The 23945-nt window shown below is 39.3% G+C and overlaps 1 protein-coding gene across 1 annotated transcript in view; it reads left to right on the forward strand.

Moving 5' to 3' along the window:
- The first annotated feature begins 1124 nt into the window (after positions 1–1124).
- Positions 1125–23945, forward strand: part of MMP2 (matrix metallopeptidase 2) — a 35367-nt gene continuing 12546 nt past the window's right edge. Inside the window, exons 1-9 of the mRNA XM_009637614.2 lie at positions 1125–1268; positions 6547–6773; positions 8237–8385; positions 10532–10660; positions 12255–12428; positions 18254–18427; positions 20431–20604; positions 21756–21911; positions 23663–23804. Of these exons, the coding sequence (XP_009635909.1) occupies positions 1125–1268; positions 6547–6773; positions 8237–8385; positions 10532–10660; positions 12255–12428; positions 18254–18427; positions 20431–20604; positions 21756–21911; positions 23663–23804 (1469 nt within the window). The remainder of the gene's footprint in view (positions 1269–6546; positions 6774–8236; positions 8386–10531; positions 10661–12254; positions 12429–18253; positions 18428–20430; positions 20605–21755; positions 21912–23662; positions 23805–23945) is intronic.

A 23945-nucleotide genomic window follows, 5' to 3' on the forward strand; every position in this document is an offset into this window, starting at 1 on the left:
GCACTTGGTTGGCCAGAACACAGTCTGCATTCATGCAGAATTGCCAGCCTCCCGTCTTAAAAAGTCATGAGCCAAGCCCCTAGATTACGGATATTCAGCTAAAAAAATATTCCGTTTGTAATAACATCTCAAAGCTGGCAATATTATGAATGACAGAATAAAAAGGCTGTCCATAACAATGGCTGTATTTACACCAGAATTTCAGGCTAAGGCAGCTGCACCAAACCCCCAGCATAAGCAAACCCTGAATTTTGTGCAATTCTCTGACTTCAATTATTGAGGATAATTCCTATGGCTGAATCTGCCTGATGATGTCTTACCCTGTAGATTAAGGTGATATACCATGCCTGTTGGTGGCAAAGCCTCAAGCTGGTTTTAAAACCAAACAAGCCACAAGAATCTTATTCAGAGCGCTCCGCATGCACGTTCTGCGCAGCCCAGGGAGGGAGCGACACTCACGCCAAGCACGGGTGAGCCCTGTGTACACAGACCTACCATTTGTGTAGCCTAAGCAGGAGAGGGACAAGAAGCCTCGCTCGGCTGCACTGGCCCATGCAGGGTCTGCCTCAAAATCCATAATCAAAATGTTTACTGTAAGGCACTGTGTAGGAGTGTAACCACATATGACTAAAGCAGATTAGTATGTCTGTGGCAAGAAAATAGGCTAAAAAATAATAAAAATACTTAGGAAAATAATCTTCAGGAATTATTTTTTTTATTTAAAATATGTGGGACACTTCACCTTCAAGATTAAGTCAGATTTTGCATTTTGCGGCTCTCTGGCTCAACTAAATACTTTCATATATGCAAATGAGGAGAAAACGTGGCCTCTCTCAGCAGTAATAAGTATCTGCCTGTTGCTACCTTAAAATCACAGCAATCACATCTGGTAACTGCCCTTTTCTCATGTTTCCACTAGTTTTCAGACTTCCTCTTGTGGTAGCTTGAGACTGCGCATCTGGATGTTTTAAACATACAAAGGAATTGCTAGAGCAAGCAAAAGAGAAAACGGTGCAGAGAGTTAAGATGTGCAGATAAGCAACTGGTGCACTGTGCAGCTAAAGTAACGGACAGGCAGTCAGGGAAAATCTTTTTCCAAAGAGGAGAGCACAAGTTTAGGCAGAATGAAGACTCACATTGTCTGTGGCTTCATTTTTAAAGTACTATTAATGCAATTATATATTTTTAACAAAACTTTAGCTGCACCGTCACCAATCATTAAGTTTCCTGGAGACAGCACTCCCAAAACAGACAAAGAACTAGCAGTGGTAAGTGTTGGTTTCATCTTTGCTTCAGATTTATATTGTTGTTTCATAAGCAGATGTTTCTTTCTTGTTTCAGCTGAGGCTAAGGAATGACTGTAGCGTTCTCTCCCTAGAGTCTCTGGAAGCGCTAGCTAGCTAGCAAAGGTATCAGCTTTCAAAAGTTAAAACCAGAGCCAAGTAATGTTTCCTCTCTTAAAATTTTTAAAGCCAGCAAAGAAAGTTGGTTTTTTTTTCCTTAGGTCTGAACATTCAAAATAATTTCATTAAATCATTGTGAATGTAATCAAAAGATTGCAATGGTAAGAGGGGAGAAGGGCAAATGAGAGACATCTGATTTTTTTTTTACTTAAACCAAGTAGAAGTGAGGGCTGTCGAGACTCACTTAATGCATGTATCACAGCATTCAGATGTTTGTTTTCCAGATTCTTTACCGTGTGTTGCATAAACACAGCTTTAAGGGACAATTACATCGAAAGCTGGTTCGAATTTCAGAAGCCATTGTGACTAGTTTTGACTTTGAAAAAAAATCTCAGAGGTTTAAAGAAATATTTTTTTCCAAATTCAATCTGGAACAAAAAAAAGGGGATTGGATTTCTGTGGCATTAGCAAATTATAGCTATAACTCTACAGCATTTTATTCTAACCTTTTTTAGCTCTGTGGACCTTCATAAAAATGACATTATGGGAAAGTCCATTTAAGGGAAGATTGAGATGGATTATCCTTATTTTAGCATGTAAATTATAGACATTTCTCTTCTTCAGCAGTAAGTCCATTTTAAGGAAGATTGAGATAAATTATCCTTATTTTAGGACATAGAGATTTGAAAGTTGGTCACTTTTCTTTAGGAGTTGCTGTGCATCTTGGCAATGCTTGCCAGGTTAAAGAAGGTCTGGGGGAGAGTTGAGAGAGAAATTCCAGATGTGAGCTGTGGTGGAAAGTTTAGGAAAAACAGACAAACTGACCCCAAAAGGGCACTCCTCAGCCTTTAACAAAACAAATTCACGCAAGGTTTTGCCTTAGCAGCACAGCAGCCAGGGGATGGGGGGGGGCTGTGCATGTGGGAGAGGAGAGTGGGGTCTCACATGTCTAATAGCAACTTAACCACTCCTAAATAATCTATTTTCTTAGACACAGTCAGGCTTTTATTCAATAACAGCAATCCACATCTCCCCTCATCTGTTTCTTTTGAACAACCTATTTATTATGTGTGCTCAGAGGAAAATTACAAGCTGGTTTAACACTGCAGTTGTTCTTTGTCTTTTTTGTAGTATTCTTGGGTAATGCTAATTGGCTGCCTTTCCCTCACACCCTCCATCAGAACAGCCCCAACACTCAGCATCAAAACACAAATTGCTATGTTGCAGCTGGACCCTGTTTCATTAATGGGCTGGATCAAAATTCCAGATCACCACAGCTCCCTGCTGACTCTGGAGAAACTGAATTTCATAGCCTAGGCCAAGATGTGGTTTACACAGACACTACATTTTCTTCAAGATTCTCTTCTCCTAGAACAGCTGGTTATGTTCATTTCTCATCTTCAGTAAACTCTCCATTTTAGGAAAAACTGAGAGGGGTCAGCTTTTTATTTAGAATCCCAGCAAGTAAAATTGTTTACCATGCCTCATTTTATAGTTTTGGTAGTATACCTTACTCCTAAACATAAAATGGCAAGAGCAGCATCCCTGGGCTCAGTTCTAGGGCCAGTCTTGTTTAATATCTTTATCAATGACCTGGATGAGGGGATTGAGTGTGCCCTCAGCAAATTTGCAGACGACACCAAACTGGGTGGTAGTCTTGATCTGCTTGAGGGGAGGAGGGCTCTGCAGAGAGACCTGGACAGGCTGGATCGATGGGCCGAGGCCAACTGCATGAGGTTCAGCAAGGCCAAGTGCCGGGTCCTGCACTTTGGTCACAACAACCCCATGCAGCGCTACAGGCTTGGGGAAGAGTGGCTGGAAAGCTGCCTGGCGGAAAAGGACCTGGGGGTACTGGTTGACAGCCGGCTGAATATGAGCCAGCAGTGTGCCCAGGTGGCCAAGAAGGCCAATGGCATCCTGGCCTGTATCAGGAATAGTGTGACCAGTAGGACAAGGGAAGTCATCGTGCCCCTGTACTCGGTGCTGGTGAGGCCGCACCTCGAATACTGTGTTCAGTTTTGGGCCTCTCACTACAAGAAGGATGTTGCATTGCTGGAGCATGTCCAGAGGAGAGCCACAAAGCTGGTGAGGGGTCTGGAGCACAAGTCATACGAGGAACGGCTGAGGGAACTGGGGTTGTTTAGTCTGGAGAAGAGGAGGCTGAGGGGAGACCTGATCGCCCTCTACAGCTACCTGAAAGGAGGCTGTAGTGAGGTGGGGGTCAGCCTCTTCTCCCTGGTAACAGATGATAGGATGAGGGGGAATGGTTTGAAGCTGCGCCAGGGCAGGTTTAGGTTAGATATTAGGAAAAACTTCTTTACTGAAAGGGTTGTCAGGCTCTGGAATGGGCTGCCCAGGGAGGTGGTAGAGTCCCCATCCTTGGAGGTATTTAAAAGAAGGTTAGATGAGGTGCTTAGGGACATGGTTTAGTGGTCGGGTGGCAGGGTTAGGTTAAAGGTTGGACTCGATGATCTTAAAGGTCTTTTCCAACCAAAGCGATTCTATGATTCTATGATTCTATGCTTCTGCGGTAAACTTCAGTTCTGATGTATAGTCTGATGTATATTATATCATGGTATCTCATTGGGAGATGCAAACAGAAGCTTAAGGAAATGTATCAAACTACATTAAAATGAAAATTGGGATAAGAACAGATCCTCTAAAGTGGCCTGTTTGATAATGCATTGATGCATTTCACATAATTTCCACCAGGCCCCATTAACTATGAGTAGACAGAAGCCTAGTGGTAGGCAAAGGTGAAACCATTCTGTGTCCATTATTTGCCAGTGCCACAGTCTCCACTGGAGAAATGCCACATCAGAAGCCATAAAAATCACAAAAACTAGGCATAGTCTGTGCTTAGTCAGTAGGTGGATGGAGAGCCTTCTGAAGGAAATGGTGCAACATCTTGATTAAATCCTTTTTCTGAGTAAGCTCTAAACCATTTCCTATGCACGGTAGATGAGGTACGCCTGGGCTTAATGAGGTGGTGGTGAAATCCAGGCTTGACCAACTGCAGTCATCAAATATCCTTTTGCTGTATTTTGCTGATGTAGAAGTCTTATCCCCAGTCTCCTGGGTGAACTTCAAGTCAATTAACTAGATACAAAAAGTAAGGTTTCCCTCAGGAATACTTCCTGGCACAAGAACTTAAACATGCAGTCATTTTGTCAGGCTTCTTTCTCAGTTAGAAATAACCCACTCTGATATCTCAGATACATTTCTGGCAAATATACCTTTACCTTATTCAGGGTGTTTTCCTACCTTGGATTTGTAGATAGTATTTTGGATACAAGACCTGAAGGATGCTTCTTCCTCTGCTACAGACTGTAGCAACCTTCCTAACAGCATCATTGGCAAGGGCATCTCTAGCTCTGTGCCATGCTAAGCAGCAGTTTGGCTGGCCTACAAATCCCTTTGGGAACACCTGCCATTTGACATGGCTGTAGCTTTTCTTTTAGAGCTAGGCAAAAATATTGTAAACTCAGACTTGAGTGTGGAGTTCCTGAAATCCCTGTGCAAGAGAACCATAAGACTTACTTTACTGGATAAAGCCTACAATTCCAGATAGTTTAGTCAAGCTGGTTAGAACCTGTGGATGAAAATAATTATATAATGATAAGTTATTATCATTATAGAAGTACCCAAACTAACAACTTCACCATAATCCATTTATCTACTCCTCAGTGAGGATATAAATTCAACAATCTAAAGCTGTACGCAATCTAAACAGCATGACTGAGCTTATCTGTGCAACAGTCCAAGCTAAGGCAACAGCCTGAGCTACAGGTTTTCTGAACTTCAAACACCAAATCCAAAACCTCCAGCTAGCCAGCGGTCTGTTGTGTGCCTGTGTTTGCTAGTCTCCAGACAGGAACAGAGCTGATAAAGGATTTCATACAGTTGCTGAAGAGATAACCAAAAGTTTTCTCGTTTGCATCTTGTCACTTTTTCATTTGAATGACTTTGTTTTTATGGCAGGGTTCACCACGTGCTAGAGATTGACAGGCATTCTCTCAGGGTTGGTCCCTACCCCGAGAAGCTCACAGTTATTCTGCCAGTAAACATTGAATTTAAGGGAAAAAATAGTAAATACTAAATTGTTTGTGTGAGCTCACTTGTGTACTGTACAGAAGGTGGGGACCATGTGCTGACAGTCAGGGCCACAGCTGTTTACCTACAGTTTAGTTTAACATAAATACACAACAGTTATCAACACACATCCGAAATACACGGGTGCATAACTGGAACAATTGCCGGGGAACAGACTAACCCATTGCTCCTCTGGGATTAGAGGCAGCAGCAAACAACAGACAGACTTTATTTATTTATTTATTTATTTTAACTGCACTACACCTGATCAAAACAGAAAGTGGAAGAGACTTGGGTGGGTATTATTTTAGATAAGAGACAAAAATAATAGGATTTGTGCTGCCTTTTTGATCACTGTTTTCTAAGGAGAGATAATTTTGTGATCTGCCATCATGGTTGTATCAGAAAGACCAATCTGGCCATAATCTGCTGGAGTGTTCGATGGAGTTTTAAGTACGCAGATATTGATTGGCTGCAGCAGCCAGGCAACTGAGATGTTACCAACGACCTTCTTCGTCAGGTCTTTGCAATGTTTGACTCAAAAGCAAACACACACAACATTCAAGTAGTATGAATAAACGATGTTCTTTTTCTTTTCAATTAATGTGGTCTCATTTGTGTGGTTGCTTTGATACCTTGACAAGTTTCTTGATAATCCACAGAGTCCTCCAAGAAAAAAAAAATATACACAAAATCTAAAACTGTAAGCAGATTTATACATCATAAAGAAACCAAAAAGATAAACCCATTTTTACTTTGTAGTTCTACATTAAAGCTCTATGCTCTACTTACCAATAAAGTGATTCATTAAGTAAAGGTGATAGCTAATAGTGGAAATGATTGCTTAATTAGCAATGTTGTGTGATCAAGGATAGTTTGTGTCAATTAAGGAGATTCTGCTGGTCTCTCAGTTACTAATAATAGTAATTTTGAAAAGAAAACTTGCAAATTACAGATGGAAAGCTAACATGGAATTACAGTATTTATTTGTAATGATTAACTATTTCTTTTACGAATTTTAAAGTCTTTGTTCTGTGCTTTTTTCCCCAAGCAATACCTGAATAAATACTATGGGTGCCCAAAAGACAACTGCAATTTATTTGTCCTGAAAGATACTTTGAAGAAAATGCAGAAATTTTTTGGGCTGCCTGAAACAGGAGATTTGGATCAAAATACTATTGAGACAATGAAGAAACCCCGCTGTGGTAACCCAGATGTAGCCAATTACAACTTCTTCCCAAGAAAGCCAAAATGGGAAAAGAATCATATAACATACAGGTACTGACTGGTGATGTCGGGTTTTGCTCATGCATAGCCGTAGAGCTTTTGAGAACCAAGCAAACGAGACACTTAGAAGTGGAGTAGCTGCTTAGCGGGCTAGACACAATTTCTTGCATTAGAATCTGTTTGGGTAACTACCAGATGCTTTAGAAAACCCCTCTGAAATTTCAAACTGTAAAATTTCAGGAATAATCATCTAAAGATCAACTTTAAAGTTCTGATTGACACAAGAAGATATTTGGGGTTTATTCTTTGCTCTGCTGCAAGCATCCTAAGGGAACTGGAGCAGGAGTATCTCACCTGACCATCTGCTCAGCAGGGACCACAGTACTTATTGACTGCAGAGCTCATGTAGGAGGACAAACTCAATCAGCAGTCATAAAAATGGAGGTCATCAAATAGATTTTAAAAGAAAACAATCATATTTCAGATATATACAGACATGATTTAAAGCAAACTTACTGCAATAGGTTTAGCATGTTTTAATTTCTTACTCTTGCTCTGAAGAGTTAAGGACCAATATAGCTCTCACTGCAGTCATAAACAAAAAAAGAAAATCTCATTACCTTAGGTAGTCCAGGAACATACTTTTAGCACCAATGAGAACAAACAGTAGATTTGTCTTAGCTGTTGACTTGGTCTGCTGCTTCCTCACAAGTTATGACCCAAAGCATCCCTCATTCTGCAGCTAGCCTAATAAACGCTGAAAACACCGTAGCAGCGCGCAGTCCCCTCTCGCTGATGTGCTTCCTCTGATTCTTTCTCATTCCCCTTAGGCACAAAGTAGTGCCCCTTTCTCATCTCAAGCCTATGGCTCTGTCTTACATGCTTTTACCTCCTGTTTCCCCATGTATCCTATGGCCAGTGTAACTGACTCACTGGTAAAGGATTAGCATTCAACAGGGATGAAACAAAATACAGCCAACTACAAAGGTGAGGGAGAAGGGCTACTTTTCTGTTATTATTAAAGAGCAAAACAATCCACACTTGAAACTTTCAGAATGTTATTGAGTTCTTTTTATAGCAAATAAATCTAATACATCAAGCTGTGCTTGTATGTTCATGGCCAAAATGACAGCAGGACTTCCAAGCTAAGTAGTTTACAATAATGTAAATCTCAAATCTAATGGAGCAAAAGAACCTAAGGTGATGTCTGGCCAGCACCTCAGCACTGATGCAAACCCCTGAATATTTTGTGCAAGGCCCACTGCCATGCAGGCTTTACAGCATCTGGCTAAATAATTTTCTTCATGCTGCTGTATCAAGTCCTATGGAAAATAAATATTAAGTGCCACACCTAAACAAGTCTCTGTATCAAAGGAAAGTGTCTAGGTCTCACATAGAGCAGTGTTACCTCTTAACTGTTTTCACTACTGAGTCTACTCAGCATTTTGATCAGTAATCAACAAATACTGGGAGGCGGGTTTATGTTTGATTTAACTCTTCCTCTTACCTCTAAGGATTATAGGCTATACCCCGGATTTGGATCCTAAGACAGTAGAAGATGCCTTTGCTCGAGCCTTTCAAGTCTGGAGTGATGTCACACCGCTGAGATTTAACCGAATAAATGATGGAGAAGCAGATATTATGATTAATTTTGGACGATGGGGTATATTTTTCTATCTTTACATATGTTTTTGGTTTTGTTCCTTTCATTAATCCTTAGTATTGGAATGATCTACCCTCAATAAGTAGCACCCATGAGCCTTTCTGGCAAATCTTGTCCTAGTTTGCACTTGGCTAACGCTGACTAAGATCTAATTTCACTAAGATTTTTTCTTTCTTTCTTATACATATGAGAGAGAGAGAGAGAAGTATTTATACAATATCCTTATACGATATTTATCTTTCCAAAAGAGAATCGCTAGAGGCAACATTTTATTTTTATATTTACAAATCAGAAATAGAACTGGGAAATATTGGTACAGATCTTCAGATGATGTGAGCTGGCTTCCTGCCACAGAAGAGAATGGAATGCCATCATACTGTTTATTTATAGCTCTGTACTCAGTTTTCCAGTGATAGTGGTGGAGGTCCTAACATATCGGAGCTTAAAAATGGATGTGACTTTCAATTTTGACTCCATAGCTGGTCTCTGTTCTTTAGCGTAGCAGAATGCAAGCTTTCAATGCATTCTCTGGTCTTGAGGAATTTAAAAATATGGACCATAAGCTGAATTATGGTGTGAGTCCAGCTGATGATAGGTGACTTGATTAATTTTCGTTGAAAATGCCTTCTCAATTAATTTTGGTTTCCCCTGAAAGAATGTTTATAGCTTTTCAGTGTAAACCTGGGGCATTTTAACTTCTTACGGACAGTCACAGAATTTTTAATACTAATGAAGATACTTGTGCAGCCAATCACTTGGGAGGTAGACTTTGGAACTGAAGAGAACAGTTCAAAGAATAACTGAGCTCTTTGTAAAAGCCTCCATTTCAAGCTGGTTTGCTTTGCTTTAGCTACTGATGAGTTGACCTCAAAAGCTTCAAAGATTCTGTACAGAACTCAAAACTTCAGATCCTCATCCAGGCTGGCTTCATTCGCAAAAAAGAAGTCTTACAAAAGGAGAGGTGTTTCTGCTGGTTTTAGTACTTGCTGGTTATAGTCGGCTCAGAAACAGCAGGAGAAGAACTTCTGCATTCATTCATTCTTATCACTGTACTGCATGTCAGATTCACAGGAGCTGGGACATCCACAGGGTTTTTCATTTTTAAGCTTTCTCTTAAGGAAAGGATCTACTTTGAAATAAATGGGAGTAAAGCATCTAAAATATGTCAAAATCTTCTCCTTGACAACTGACAGACTGGTCTACTGAAATAAGTGAACTGAACTAGCATTAGGAGAGTAACACCAGCATGAAATCAGTGTAACAGAGTAGAGAATTGGGCCTGTGTATTTAGGGCTTCTGTTACATGGCAAAACATCAGACCAGAAGGGCTGAAATGATGCAACTGGAGATGCTGGCAGCCAGCTTTGATGCACAGGTCAGTGTGGTGGGAAAGCTATGAATACCAGGGTTATGCCCTTGCCAGCCTGCCTTACCCACATGTGGTATACTTCCAAGAAAAGCCTACAGTGTAATAACAGGAGAGCTACTTAACCTGCTGTTGCCCTGTGAGCTGCCTGAGTCTCGGGGTGGTTGATGTGGAGGAGGAATAGGCTCATTCACAGGTCTCAGAGCACTGAATAAGAGCTACCTTTCCAGAGGCTTGCTACCGAGACACTCAGCTGATTTGCTTTCCTGCTTAAAGTAGTATCCTGCAGAAAGAAAAGAGCACAGCAGTCTGAGGTGCAGCAGAAAAGAGTAGCCTGCGAAAAGAAATCTGCTCTTACTTTTCAGTCTCTGTGTTGGAGACTGATATTAATTATCTGAAAATACCGCTCACCTATAATGTTTATTTTACAGCTCCTACCAGTCTCCATTGAGAAACAGCAATCTGTATGCAGGCATACAACTAATGCACAATATTTCACTGTTCTTCACTGTCTTTGATGCCTTTCCACAATACTTATGAGATATAAAATAACATGCTGTGAAAACTGCAGTATTGATGCTTAATGTTCTTTGTAAGAACGGTCTGCTTCTCTTCTGGTTCAGTCTGGCCAGTACAACTCATACCGATAAACTCACTCACTAGAGTATTCTGCTGCTGTCTTGGATGGGAAAGTATACGAGATAATCATCATTCATACATAGACTTTGACAGAGTTGAGGTCATTAGAAACCACTCTTTTTTGTCCACTTCCTTCTGCAGAACACGGTGACGGCTATCCATTTGATGGCAAAGACGGTCTCCTGGCTCACGCCTTTGCACCAGGGCCAGGAATTGGAGGAGACTCCCATTTTGATGATGATGAACTGTGGACTCTTGGAGAGGGGCAAGGTACCAGACTTTTTAATGTTGCAGAACATATGGTCTGCTGGCTGCTATGTTTTAATGCTGTTTCAGGCACTGCACTAAATGTTTTCATTGACATGTCAATAAAAGTTAGGAGATGAAAATTAATTTATACAATTTAAATTGTTCTCTACAAAATGTTTATGTGACTCCTAAATAAATGTTACTTAGGATTTCCCTTTCTGTTCCTCTACCATTGCCCCTTCAAAAACTGAATTAATAATGGACCTGATGCTGCACAACCTTCCTGAATTGTGGGAAAAGTACAAAGCCATGACTATGATTTCTAATGCTTCAGTTCTCAGGGACTCAGACTACAACATCTTTAAGTTCATTTGTAAGAGGCAGACTGGCCAGTGCTTTTTCTGCTGTTATACCCTCGCTGAGGGGACTTAAGCTGTGGCTCCAGTTGTTTAAAAAGGAACCATCCACCTGAACAAGGATTTATATACTCATGATATCTGTCAAAAACAAATGGAATATAAATCCCTTATACTGATGACCGAAACAAAATCGACATCAGTGGATTAAGAACATCTCCAAGAACCTTTAATGGGCAGTTTGCCATACCCTTTAGAAGAAAAAAACTGAAGTCCAGAAAATATCACCTGAACTAGACAAACATGACCAAATATTAGTTGTTACAAATCTCTTCTTTTCTGTTTGAACTTTGCCACAATTATATAGTACTAATTCTCCTACTGTAAAATAATTTGGAAAACTTAGAATAAGAATGCAAACTCATGTTTGCCTTTCATTTCAAATTCTAGTTTCCTCAGCTGTTCTCCGATCGAAAAAAATAATTGAACTTTAATACCAAAATAGTCAACTTCCTTCTGTTTGGCTTTCTTTTAACTTAGCAGAAGCATTGACTGGTAGCTGTACTAACTGGACCGGATCCCTCCCTCAGACTAACAACGAACAGGAGGAAACTGTTTTCCGTATTAGTGGAAATACTGCACAAGCATCCAGTTAGTTACTGCCATTAAAAGAAATTCTATGGATAAGTGAATTATATACACATTAACGTATGTTGCAGCACCAATACCGTAGTCTTAGGACTACATGTGACAAAATGAAATAAACCCCACGATCTGGGTGTGTCTGCATTACCACCCTATCCCCCTATGCTGAACTGGAAATACCAAAGTGGTTTATGAGGCACAAGGCACGTTCAGCTCATGTTCTACTGCTGCCTGGAACCTTTCAGACTATACTGAACATTTTAGACCATATTACCAAAGAAACTAAATTAGTAAATGTATTAACAGCATGTTTATAAGTTTGCATTGCCATAGTAACAACAACATATATATTTTTCTGGTCTAAGGACTGTTCATTCTAACACTTCACCATGAGTAATATCCATGTAATTCTTTCAAAATTACCAGTTATTATTTCAGCTATGATCATCTTGCCAATAGAGAGACCAACAGCATATTGAATTTCAAAGTGGAAATTCAGACTGCTTTTCTATACCAATGTCCTCCAGGAAAAGATGTCCAGAAATTATTTATTTTTTTTTTATATATATATCAGTTGGTGGCTAATTTCACCACTGCATTTGTTCTCTTTATAGTGGTTAGAGTGAAGTATGGAAATGCAGAGGGTGAATACTGCAAATTTCCCTTCTGGTTCAATGGCAAAGAATACAACAGCTGCACAGATGCAGGACGCAGCGATGGATTCCTCTGGTGTTCCACAACCAAAGACTTTGATGCAGATGGCAAATATGGCTTTTGCCCCCACGAGTGTAAGTAGATCATTGTTTCTACTGGTTTTTTTTTCCTGGTAGACTGTTCACTACTTATTTTGCCCATCCAGTTCTCCTTGTACTTTTCCACTTCCTTTCTGGCAGATTGAGTTTTACTGCTCTTTAATATCTCCCCAGTATCTAAGCAGACAAAACCTCCCTAAAGGCTCCTTGGTGTAGGAGAGTTTGTAACTGATGATGACCCAGGCTGGGGCATTCCTCTAAAAACAAGGACATATTGAAGATACGTCTGAAGCAATGTCAGCCCCATATATACATCAAAGACACTACAGGTTCAGTTTCACGATCCAGGAAAGACAAGCACCTTTTCGAGTAGGTATAGGGTGAAATTTGGAGATGAAGCACACTAAATGACAGAAATCTCTCCCTGAATTGCAGGCCATTCCACTAACAACTGCAACGACATCTCCTTCAAGAGCAGTAACTGACAAAAACTAGCAGTTCAGGATGAAACGCATTAAGCCAAACCTCTATAACTTTGCATAGTAATTTTACCAATAGGTAGCCCAGGTCCTCTGAGCCTGGGAGCCCTTTCAGTGCAACATGACACTACTATTGTCACAAATCACCCTTTAGATTTCCTTATACTGCTTTTCAAAATAAAAAATGATTGAATTTCAGCTGAGTATCTGTACTGGTACAAAGTTATTTATATGTTGGTACATTGCAAATTGCTAGACAGGAGAGCCCTCACATTTTTAGAATTCAGGGTTCTATTTTTTATGCAGGTCTTAGGACTCTTATTCATGAAGGAGTTCCAACAGCTCCTTTTAGATACAGGAATGGCACTGTATTTCAGAAATCATAACTCTATCTGTACAAAACTCTTAGAAGGTCTAGGAAAGCTAAGATCACACTTAATTTCTAGCTTTTTGGAATGTGAACAGAATCCTCTGTTTCACAAGCAATTTATTTCATATTTGGAAACACTCATTTACAGATCAGACAATGTGTGTAGCCAGAACTTTTTAAAAATATACACAACACGATTATTATCTTTCAAATGAAATTACGAGAACATGTTTCCTATTAAACATTGGGAACACGTATTTATATGCTTGAAAATTTTGATGAGTCTACTGGAGTTAAGATTTCAGATGATTTATTATTATATGAGTGTTAATTTGATCTCCTGTATATCACACAGCAGGAAACCTTTAGAGCAGCAATTAAGTATAATTGGCTGTAGCCTACTGTGCTAATTTATCAGCAGTGAGAAGAGTAGAGAAGGTAAGGGGCTTTTAGCTGCTTGTTCCATCTCCTGTTTGCTAGCTCCAGTGCTGGCACCTATATTCACAGACACTCCCAGCACCGCAGTTGCCCACATTCACTTCTTTCTGTTTGTACATAACTGATTGCTATAAGCTTTCGGCAGTGGGGAGTGTTTCATCACTCTTGTTACCTTATGTCCTGAGCAATAGACCCACAGGGTCACTAAAAGTCCTTCCAGCTACTGCTGTGTCATAACAAACAATAGGAGAGTAATGAAAGAGAACAACACACAAAACAACGGAGCTTTTGTTGGATACATGCTAATCCTGCTTGGAATAACAGTACTAAAGTTATTTGTAATATTGGGGCTACATGCAGTCAGCACAAGAGAATGCAGATTGCTGAAAGAAAATTAGCAATGCTTAAGATGCAAAGCTAACAAAACAAGACATGTTCAGGGTTTTGCCAGACCAAGAACACACAAGAATAGCACGACATGTCCCAGGCAACCCTCAACAAATACTGTACAAACACATGTATGTGCATTAATATGTATGTGTCAGTTAAGTACACACAATTTTTCAAAAGACCATAGATATGTGTATGTAGAAAAAGTTCAGATAACCTGTCTTCAAAACTTCTCTAGTATCCTAAGATCCTAGTATCCTATTGTAGCCAAAGACTAAACGGATTCCTGCTTGACGAGTTTTGGGGATTTCTCAAGTTCATTTGCAAGACCACACAGTTCCCAATATAATATTTGTAATCTTACAAATTTTCTGCATCAGGATGCTAGTAGTTTGCAAAGAAAATCTGTTGTAGAACATATTAAACTTCTAGCCTGAATGTGATAAAAAATATTCTTTGATTTCCAAAACCCTAATTGCCCCTTATAGATCTCATCTAGAGCTGGGATCTACCATGGTGACAGCTATTTATACAACTATAGGGGATGAACAAGCAGAAGTGTGAACTTTTAACAGACTGCTGTTAATAAAAAAAAAAGTTTAGTTAGTTACATGACTTTCAGAACTTAGCCTAACATTTACTTCAATAAATCATGTGCACACATACATACCCGCACAATCATTTTTTCCTAAAAACTTTGCCATCTCCTTCATTCCCCACCTTTCCCCAAATGTCCTCTCTCTCAGGTTAACCCTTCCTACTGGAAAAGAGAAAAACTGGGCTTATTTCTTTAAAATACCCCAAATGCTCAGATATAGTTGGAACAAAGCCTGGATTATAGGTAGCTGGACAGAGATCCATGTACCCTGACTGATACCTTTGTAAAATCCCTCGAAGTCACACAAGGCCGAAAAAGTAAGCAGTGAAGCACTCTTGGGGAGAGTTGGTTCTAGAATTTGATGTTCCTGGAAATGCTTGTGTCAAGGTTTCTGAAACGGAACAGAAGGGTTTTCAGTCTTTTGTTTCTGATGTAATTGTTTCGCAAGATCCTTTTGCAGTTATGCCCAGATGTTTCTTATTAAAGTCAGAGCAGCATTGTTCACCCATTATTCCAAGACACCATTTGCTAAAACTTGGCTAATAAATTCAGATAGGGGAGGATTTACATCATAAACTCTGTGTTGGGGGTAACATTCCTAGTTGTCAGTGTGTTTCTCCCCCATTTAATTGACTAAAGTTAGTTTCAATTCTTCTTGTTATAGAGCCAGGCTGCATATTTGGAAGCATTTTTAAAGCTATGGTACTGCACTAGGCTTTTCTAAAGTTAACCCCAGATCTGTATCCTAATTTTGTAGACTGATTCAACTATTATCTGTCAAAGCAGAAGGGAAAGCAGAAAGTTACCTACCTACTACACAAATCTTACACAGGCGTGCTGAATGTCTCCTTTGCCACATGGGATCAAGGGATCTTGAATCTCTTTATCAAACTCCCTTGACACTAGAGGGAGTTTAGGCTCCTTTGGTCATCTGATACCTAACATTACTAATATCTGTACTCTGCCTGTACCTCCCTTACATTGGTCACAGTTCTTGTAGGCTGCTGCTCGACTGCTCTTCCAGGCAGAACCCTCATGTGGCTGCATCTACCTCCACCTTGGATTTGTGCCACTGGGGTTTAGCAGCCTTCCAGCTTGAGGTTTCCTTGCATCACAACTGGCTGATTTTTCTGGGAAGAGCTAACAGTGCAGCACAGCTCACAGATTAGTAATGTCCAGTCTGAATGTGTTCTCTCATCAGCCTATCTTCACTGATTTTTAAATCACTGAGCTTACCACAATGCAGAACAAAGTCAGGCCCTTTAAAATCCCCTTACAAGTAAATAAAGGTTTTGGTTGGGGGTAAGCTGACCCTTCTCTGTCTTTAACTGTCATTTACATTAAAGCAAAGATTTTTCTAGTTAAGGCAGGGGGGTGGGGAGTGTGTTTGAAAAACTTAGTAAACCATTGTTACCATCACATGATATCACCTCAAACAAAATGAAAAATTGCATTTTGACTGTGACTCAGAAAGACTCCACACAAAGCAGTAAGAGACTGACTTTTGCAAGGTTTTTGCAACTTAGCCACATTTAAACCAATAAATTAAAATACAGAGTTTGCCAGATCTAAGCATGAAAGCAGCTCATGTGGTAAATGAGTCATCTAAACAACTTGGTTTAATTTTGCCTTCCAATTTTATAATTTCTTTATTAAAAAACCCACAACCACACTAGCCACAGTCCTAGTTAACGCACGTTTCCTAACTTCTTACAGCATCTGAGACAAACACAAATGTTTGTGGCATGCTCTTTTGGGAAGGCATAGCATGTGTTGCAGTTATCTTGATGAGCATCTTTTACCTAGGGATAGGACCTCTCTGGGTCTGCTTCCATGTCCAGGATGCAGAAGGATACAGATGAGAGCTCAACCAGATCAGAAGTTCAGCAAACTCGCACATATGAGCCAGACCTGAAAAGCTCCAAGTCCTGTCCTTAGTAGGACTGGAACTTACCTCAGTAACTTACTGGTTCATGCCCCTGATACTGTGGCCAATTACTGATTTAAGTGGAAAAGGCAAAATGAATCATCTGTGTCACAACAGCCCATCATTAGAACCCTTCCTACTCACTCTTCAGCTAGAAAAGGTCTTGGGTTTTTATTTATTATTACTCTAAGAAGTTAAGCACGCTCATAAACAATGTCTCTTCCCATCGATGTACCAGACTAAGCAAAGACAAACCCCCTCAGATCCTACACAAAGGCACTGAGGCTACAGTGCAGTTTTGGTCATCAAAAATGACAACAGAAAAGTTAGAAATAATCTGCCAAGCCTTCCCACGTACACATTTGGGTTTTAGCTGTAGCTTTAAACTGGGGGAAGGAGAGGGAGACTGGTGTCCCCTTGGATGCATTAAAAAAGGCCAAATCCTGCATACTTTACACTTGGAATTCAAACAGACGTGTTTCATTCTGAGGTGCTGTTCTTAAATCTCAAGGGGAATTAGCACATTGCCATGTGAAGGATTTGTTGCCTCTGTTCAGAGCAAGGCCTGGCCCAGTTTGCTGCCCTCACGCTCACTGTTCCTTCTCACCATCACACGGCACTCACAGACACTGTCCTACCACTGAGGATTCCCACAGATAGAGCAGCCAAGAGAAGACACAAGCAGATTCACAAGATGTCAGATGCTCTGAGCCACCTCCATTTTTATGTAATCCAATCTGGACATACATTTTTTTAAATAGCAGCATAAGAAATTGTATCTGTCTTCCTCTAGATAGTCCAGAAAGTTTACTAAAATCCTAAAACAGATGCCAGAACTCTCGACGCAGTTTAATCTATACTCCTTCATCCACAAGAGAGGTTTCTGGGGTTGAGGCCAGGGTTGAGCCATGGGGCCTTGTTTGTGCACAAACATCCCCTAGAAGAGCAATAAACTATGTTCAGGAACATTAACGAAGCAAAAGAGAGGAGAAGGCTCCGCTGTTCAGATTTGTCAGAGGAGTCATATTTGCCCTCTCTTGCTTATCTGTTGAGTGCCTGAGCCCCGCTGCATGGATTCTCAGAAATGAGAAGCAAAGCCTAGAAGAAAAGCCTACAGGGTATTATCTGATTTAAATCTACTGTATGTCAGCATCTTAAAGAAACTGAAAATGTACACAGGTGGCTGTTAGGAAAAACTGATATGGCTTGTGCCTGGCTCTGTACAAAGTTTCCCATTATAGCTAACATTTTTGATGCAAGGTAAATGAATTGGCAAAGCACTAAGGAACACGAGTGACTTTCCCAGCATCCTCTTTCTAAATGTTGTTTCAAGAAAGGATATTAATTTTATGTTGTGAGGCAAACTATAAAGGATTCACACAATTCAAACCACATTCAAAGAGCTTGGTAGAATTTTCTTCATTCCCAGTTCATTTATTAAAACAATCAGTCATTCCTTTTTATACACTTGTGGGATTGTAACATCCCTTGTCTGTCTTGCCAGAGCTTTTCATTGTTGGTGTAAAACAGAGGTTGTAAGTGTGACCTGCACGACACATGACTGTCTAACCTCTTTGCATGTTACCATTGGCACATTGTGGTTCCTCGTTGATATTGAGCATTGTGTATTGACATTTTTCTCATTTGCTCTCCCTACAGCACTTTTTACAATGGGCGGCAATAGTGACGGGCAGCCATGCAAATTTCCTTTTAAATTTCAAGGCCAGTCCTATGACCAGTGCACAACAGAAGGCAGGACAGATGGATACCGGTGGTGTGGAACCACTGAAGACTATGACAGAGATAAGAAATATGGATTCTGTCCAGAGACTGGTATGAGGAATGTTGTTTGCATAACACAGTGTGATTAAGTAACAAAAGTCTCCTTTTTTACACCCTCACCAGAGCATACAAAAGTTGGCGAGTTACACACAACTTCAGCGTAGGTGGCCGAGGAAGTAACTAGATCAGGAGCCATCCATGTAAATGATACCGTATGCCATAGAACACCAAGTCTATCAGGGATACACAAACGTCATTGAACCATAGGACTAAATGGCTACCACTGCAGGATAATTACGAGTAGATTACAATTTGTTAATGGCCCTGGAAGAGAAGTCTTATGTGATGGAAGAAAGCATGAATAATATTTTAGCTTAATACTTCCCATTTACACTTGAAAAAAGAAATCCTGTTTAGTATGTTAAGCTTGAGTTAATAGATCTTTTCAGCAATTCAAAAGAACTAAGTGAAATGGTTTAGCCAGGAAAATAGATTTCTGCTTTCTTCACAACTTTTTATACTTTTAACTTGAGTTTTATTACAGAAAGGAACAAAAATTAATTTATAGTTTTGTATAGCTTGGCAGGTGTTCAATTTTAGGATGCAGACTAGAGCCATAAGTACCCAGACTGTAAGTTAGCTACGGCAGTTCTAAAATCTCAGGCTTTTAACAGAGCCAAGGTGAAGCTACATTCACCCTGCAGCACCCTGAAGCTGCATTCAAACCTACATATACCCTGGTTTTTTGAGTCTTTTGAAAATGCCTGAACCATTTCCAACAGGGATTTGATCTATTGGTATTTGGCTTCCTGTTACTTTTGATAACCAGGTGTGACCCTTCAATTTTACCTTACAGATGTTTAAAAAAAAATTAAAGGATCAAATTCATTATAACTTGCTACACAAAAATTAAAGGGATAGTTCAATGAAAGAACCAATATATCTAGAATCAATATATCCAAAGTCCTAGGTAACACAGTCTCTATCACTGGAACCAAGAAAAACACTTGGTTTAAGCTCTTTTTCAGCATATTATTGCTTGAGGTAGTTGTGATTTTTTAAAAAAATTTCTGGTTTATTAATTAATAATAATGAATGAGAAATAAATAATAATAAACAATCAGGGACACAATCAGTGTTGTCTCTGTATTGCTCTCCTGTACCTTCCCAGAGGATAGACCATAATTTAAAAGGAAATGTAATTGTCAGGTAGCAGTGTAAATTAATTTAAATTAATTTTATATTATTTTCATATTCTGTTTATGATACCTACTTTGAAGTGTAATTTTAAACTTAGTTTAAAAACCCCCTGTTCCCTCTAGAAAATACTTGTACATGCATATACAAATGTTATTTCTTATATATTGCTGCCACATACTACATAGATGAGAACATACAGGAAAAATTTACAAGTTTTTGCAAAAATGCTAGTTAAAAAAAAGGCTCATCCACATTCGATATCCTTTTCTTTGGAAAATGTTTAAAACCACATGCTTTTAAACTGTACCCTGCTGTCAGCATAAAACAATTGCTCAATTTATTTGACATGACTCCTCTTCTGGTCCTTTTGGTTTTATTTTTTTTTATTTCAAAGCTTATACTTCAGTGGGACGCCTACTAACCAGGTGGATACGCAATAGCCCTTTAACCTTTCTGACACCAAACCTACCCTCCACCTATTTGAGAGACGCTTTGCCATGTCACCAGGAAAGACCATCAAAATGACAACACAAAGATACTTGCTATGCAATCACCTTCCACAAAACACTGTTAACTGCTGCTTTCTCAGAGCTGTGCACCAGAGGCCAGGGCTCATTCTTATTCCCACCAAAACTATTGGCAAGTTCATTGCAATGGCAATGCCTAGAATTTTCCTTTATTTCTGTGTCAGACAATTTTCTTTTCAAACACTACTTTTAATCTTACTCCTCATGTTCTTAAGAGGATTGGAGATTTCCTGCCTTTCTGTTTTTAATGTGTAGTTCAGAAGATGCATCAGCTTAATCTCACAATCTCTCTCCCTTCTCACTGTGTTTTTCTGCCATTTTTCACAGCCATGTCCACAGTTGGTGGAAATTCAGAGGGAGCCCCTTGCGTATTCCCCTTCATCTTCCTGGGGAATAAATACGAGTCCTGTACGAGTGAAGGTCGCAATGATGGCAAGCTGTGGTGCGCTTCTACCAGCAGCTATGACGATGACCGCAAGTGGGGCTTTTGTCCAGACCAAGGTAATGAGTTCCTCAGAGCAATACAATGGTAACAGCATATTGACCACATCAATGACATCACACTTATGATGATTTCAGTCTCATACTTACCACTCCTGCCTGGTTACTCTACTTCTCCCCAGCCCAAAATCCAAGCAAAACCCCTACATTTAAATGTGAGACTATTGCTAAAGAGTCAGTCCTAGAGCTCACCTACCTGAAACCTTCAGATTTTCTAAAATTATAACGATGAAGTATCTTTCCAAAATATAAAACCCAAAACCATTTAATAAATAAATAAATGTTTTTCTCATCACCAGTTTTTCCTTCCAAGGCTAAAAACCACAAGCACTATAGTATTTTACTAGTATGTAATAATTATACCCTGATATTGGCCAAATTAGGAGCAAATGCTAAATGTAAAAAATTAATTCATTTGTGACTGATATTGCTGAGGACAAAAAACATATTTAAAAAATAAGAAAGACAGTATAAGGTTTGTATGGTGAATATCAGTATTTAAAATTATTTTGGTTAATCTTTGTCCTTATTTGCAACATAGGTAAAATTAAGTACAGCAAAAGGTTTTTTATACATTGACAAACAAGTGCTAGATTCAGGTTGTTTTAGGAGGAAAATAACTTCCAAATTTCAGAGACTGTTTGGGCATAATTGATAAAATGTCATCCTATGATAAAAGATTTCTTTCAACCTAACAATATTTGGTACAACAATACTGGCTCAGGCTCTGTTCACAGACACACAGATAGACAAACCTGTTTATCATTTGCATGTCATTTCACGGTGAAAAGTAAGATTTGAAGTCTAGATTGCAAGTTAAATTCTTCTGTGCTTAAAAAAGTAGTCTGATTTTATTTGCTACACTTCCATTTTCACAGAGGTATTAAGACCATGGTCAAAGTCACTTGCACATGAGACAGCAGCAAACATCAGCTACAGAAGTTGTTTTTTGAATCTCTCTAATGAAATGTCATTTCTGGCAATATATATGACATTCACCATTGGAGGCTGTAAATACAAATTATGATATTTACTGTTGGGAGATTTTTGATGGGTAGCAATGAAAGTATAATTTTAAGGCTATAAATAACTTGTGTGGTACACCTCCATTTAGATGCAAGCAGCTAATACTACCTTGCTATGTCATTCAGGATACAGTCTCTTCTTGGTTGCTGCTCATGAATTTGGCCATGCTATGGGATTAGAGCACTCTGAGGATCCAGGAGCTCTGATGGCCCCTATCTACACCTACACAAAGAACTTTCGACTTTCCCAGGATGACATTAAAGGGATCCAGGAGCTATATGGTAAAGTCCTCCCTCATCAGCAGAACTCCTCAGAAAAGCATGCAGCACAGGTTGTAATTTGGGACTCAGAACTTGCAGTAAATTACATACTGCACAATACCACCAATGCCAGAAACATCCTCTGTTCCTTTCTCGCTGCTTTCTTCATGTTATTACCAGGGCTTCTTCTTAAATCAAATATCACAATTTAAGGACAAGGGGCCCCAAAACTCCCCATAACCAACCTCTAGATGAAAATTTCTAATGCTGTTACTGGGACAGTGAAATGCCGTGCTTTTCTCTAGCTTGAAATACCTGATGTGGGTGTGTTTGGGTGTTATTGTCTACACCACTCTGAGCTTCTCAGATTCCAACTCCCTGTAAGAGGGAAGGATGTTGTTTCCTGTCCCAGCTTGGAAACAGTTCACACTGCCTTCCCACGACAATTCAATTCGTAGTTCGACATTTGCAGATAGCATGTAGGATCTGATACTCAGACATAAATATACTTGGCAAGATCCTGGAGAAAAAGTGGATTTAAGTATTTTTATGTTGGTACATTTTTAAAATTTATTATTTTCTCCAGAGGTACTCTTAGTAAAACATGTAAGTATTATTATGATTAAAGTTCCTTCCATGTATGTATTTTCCACCTTGTAGAGGCACAAGTATACTACAGTCAATTAACCAGTCAAAGAAAATATATACCATTTCTCTTTCCATGCTTTTCACTTTTCTACTGAGATATCTCCCTAATTGTAAGTGACTATATTCAACACCTTAGAAATTATAATAAGAATACACCAAAATGATTGCCACATGAGACACCTTTTTATCAAAAATCTGATTTGAATCTTATTTTTTTTCCCTTGTTCTTAGCTGCTTTAATTAAGACTGGGAATTGAGACATGGGCAAGGTTAAGTGAGTTTTCTAAGCTTACACAGCATATCTTTGATAGAATTCAGAATTTAACCCAGGTGTCTCAAGGCACACTTCAAAACCTGAGACAAAACTATCTTTCTTGCCTCTTTCTAACTGATAAAACCCTTTACAAACAGCTTTTTATATAAAACAAATATTCAAAAAACCTCTTTGTTTTCTTTCATTATTATCTTAAATCAACTACGCTCCACTTTGTTTCATACAGTAAATCAACCTGATGTCCAAGAAAAAAGACAAATGCTTCATAAGGCAATACAGCAGCAGCCAAATAATAAAACAAAATAAACCAGATGGCAAAGTGCATGTCTGAAGAGCATATTTTGATTATTGATGAGGGCAGAGAGATCATATAAATGGCTCAAAATGCATCTTTGTAACTTGCAAAATTATCAACACTTCTAGAAAGAAGAGAAATCCACTTTGACATCTCTATCTGCGGAGCTGCAGATAATTCTGAATAGAAGGACTTGGAAATGCATTTATGTTCTTTTTAGAAGCCAGTAAAATAAAAATTGTGATGTTAACATTCGAACCCAGTATAGTCACTTCTGAATATCTTTCAAATTCAACAGGCAGCTCAGCACAGACAGATACACAGGCACAGTGTCTTGAATGAGGCCATACAGCAGATTAAGGCTGGATTGGACGCCAAGGCCTTCTCAGCTGTACTGGGCCACCCTTCTTCTGAAGAGATTTTATTATAAGCTTTTTCTCCTTCAAGAACTGTCTCCAAATTATTCCCCTTCTAGAAATTACGGTAGTTATGTTCTCTGTGTAACCTATGCAGCACTGTATGTCAGTGTAACAGAATATCTGTTCACCATTACAGAAGTATCGCCTGATGTCGAACCTGGACCAGGGCCAGGCCCACGCCCAACCCTTGGACCTGTCACTCCAGAACTCTGCAAGCAGGACATTGTATTTGATGGAGTTGCACAAATTAGAGGAGAAACATTTTTCTTCAAAGACAGGTGAGATAAATTGCTTACTAATGGGGCCTCAAGAGGAGGAGTCTGTCAGACCTATTAATTGAAATCTAGAAATTTATTACCAGGCACAATCTCTGCCCTTTCTTGTGTGTGTTCAGAGACAGCAAAGTGTCCTAATCAACT

The sequence above is a fragment of the Egretta garzetta genome, unplaced genomic scaffold, assembly GCF_000687185.1.
Source record: "Egretta garzetta isolate BGI_Z169 unplaced genomic scaffold, ASM68718v1 scaffold314, whole genome shotgun sequence".
NCBI lineage: Eukaryota > Metazoa > Chordata > Aves > Pelecaniformes > Ardeidae > Egretta > Egretta garzetta.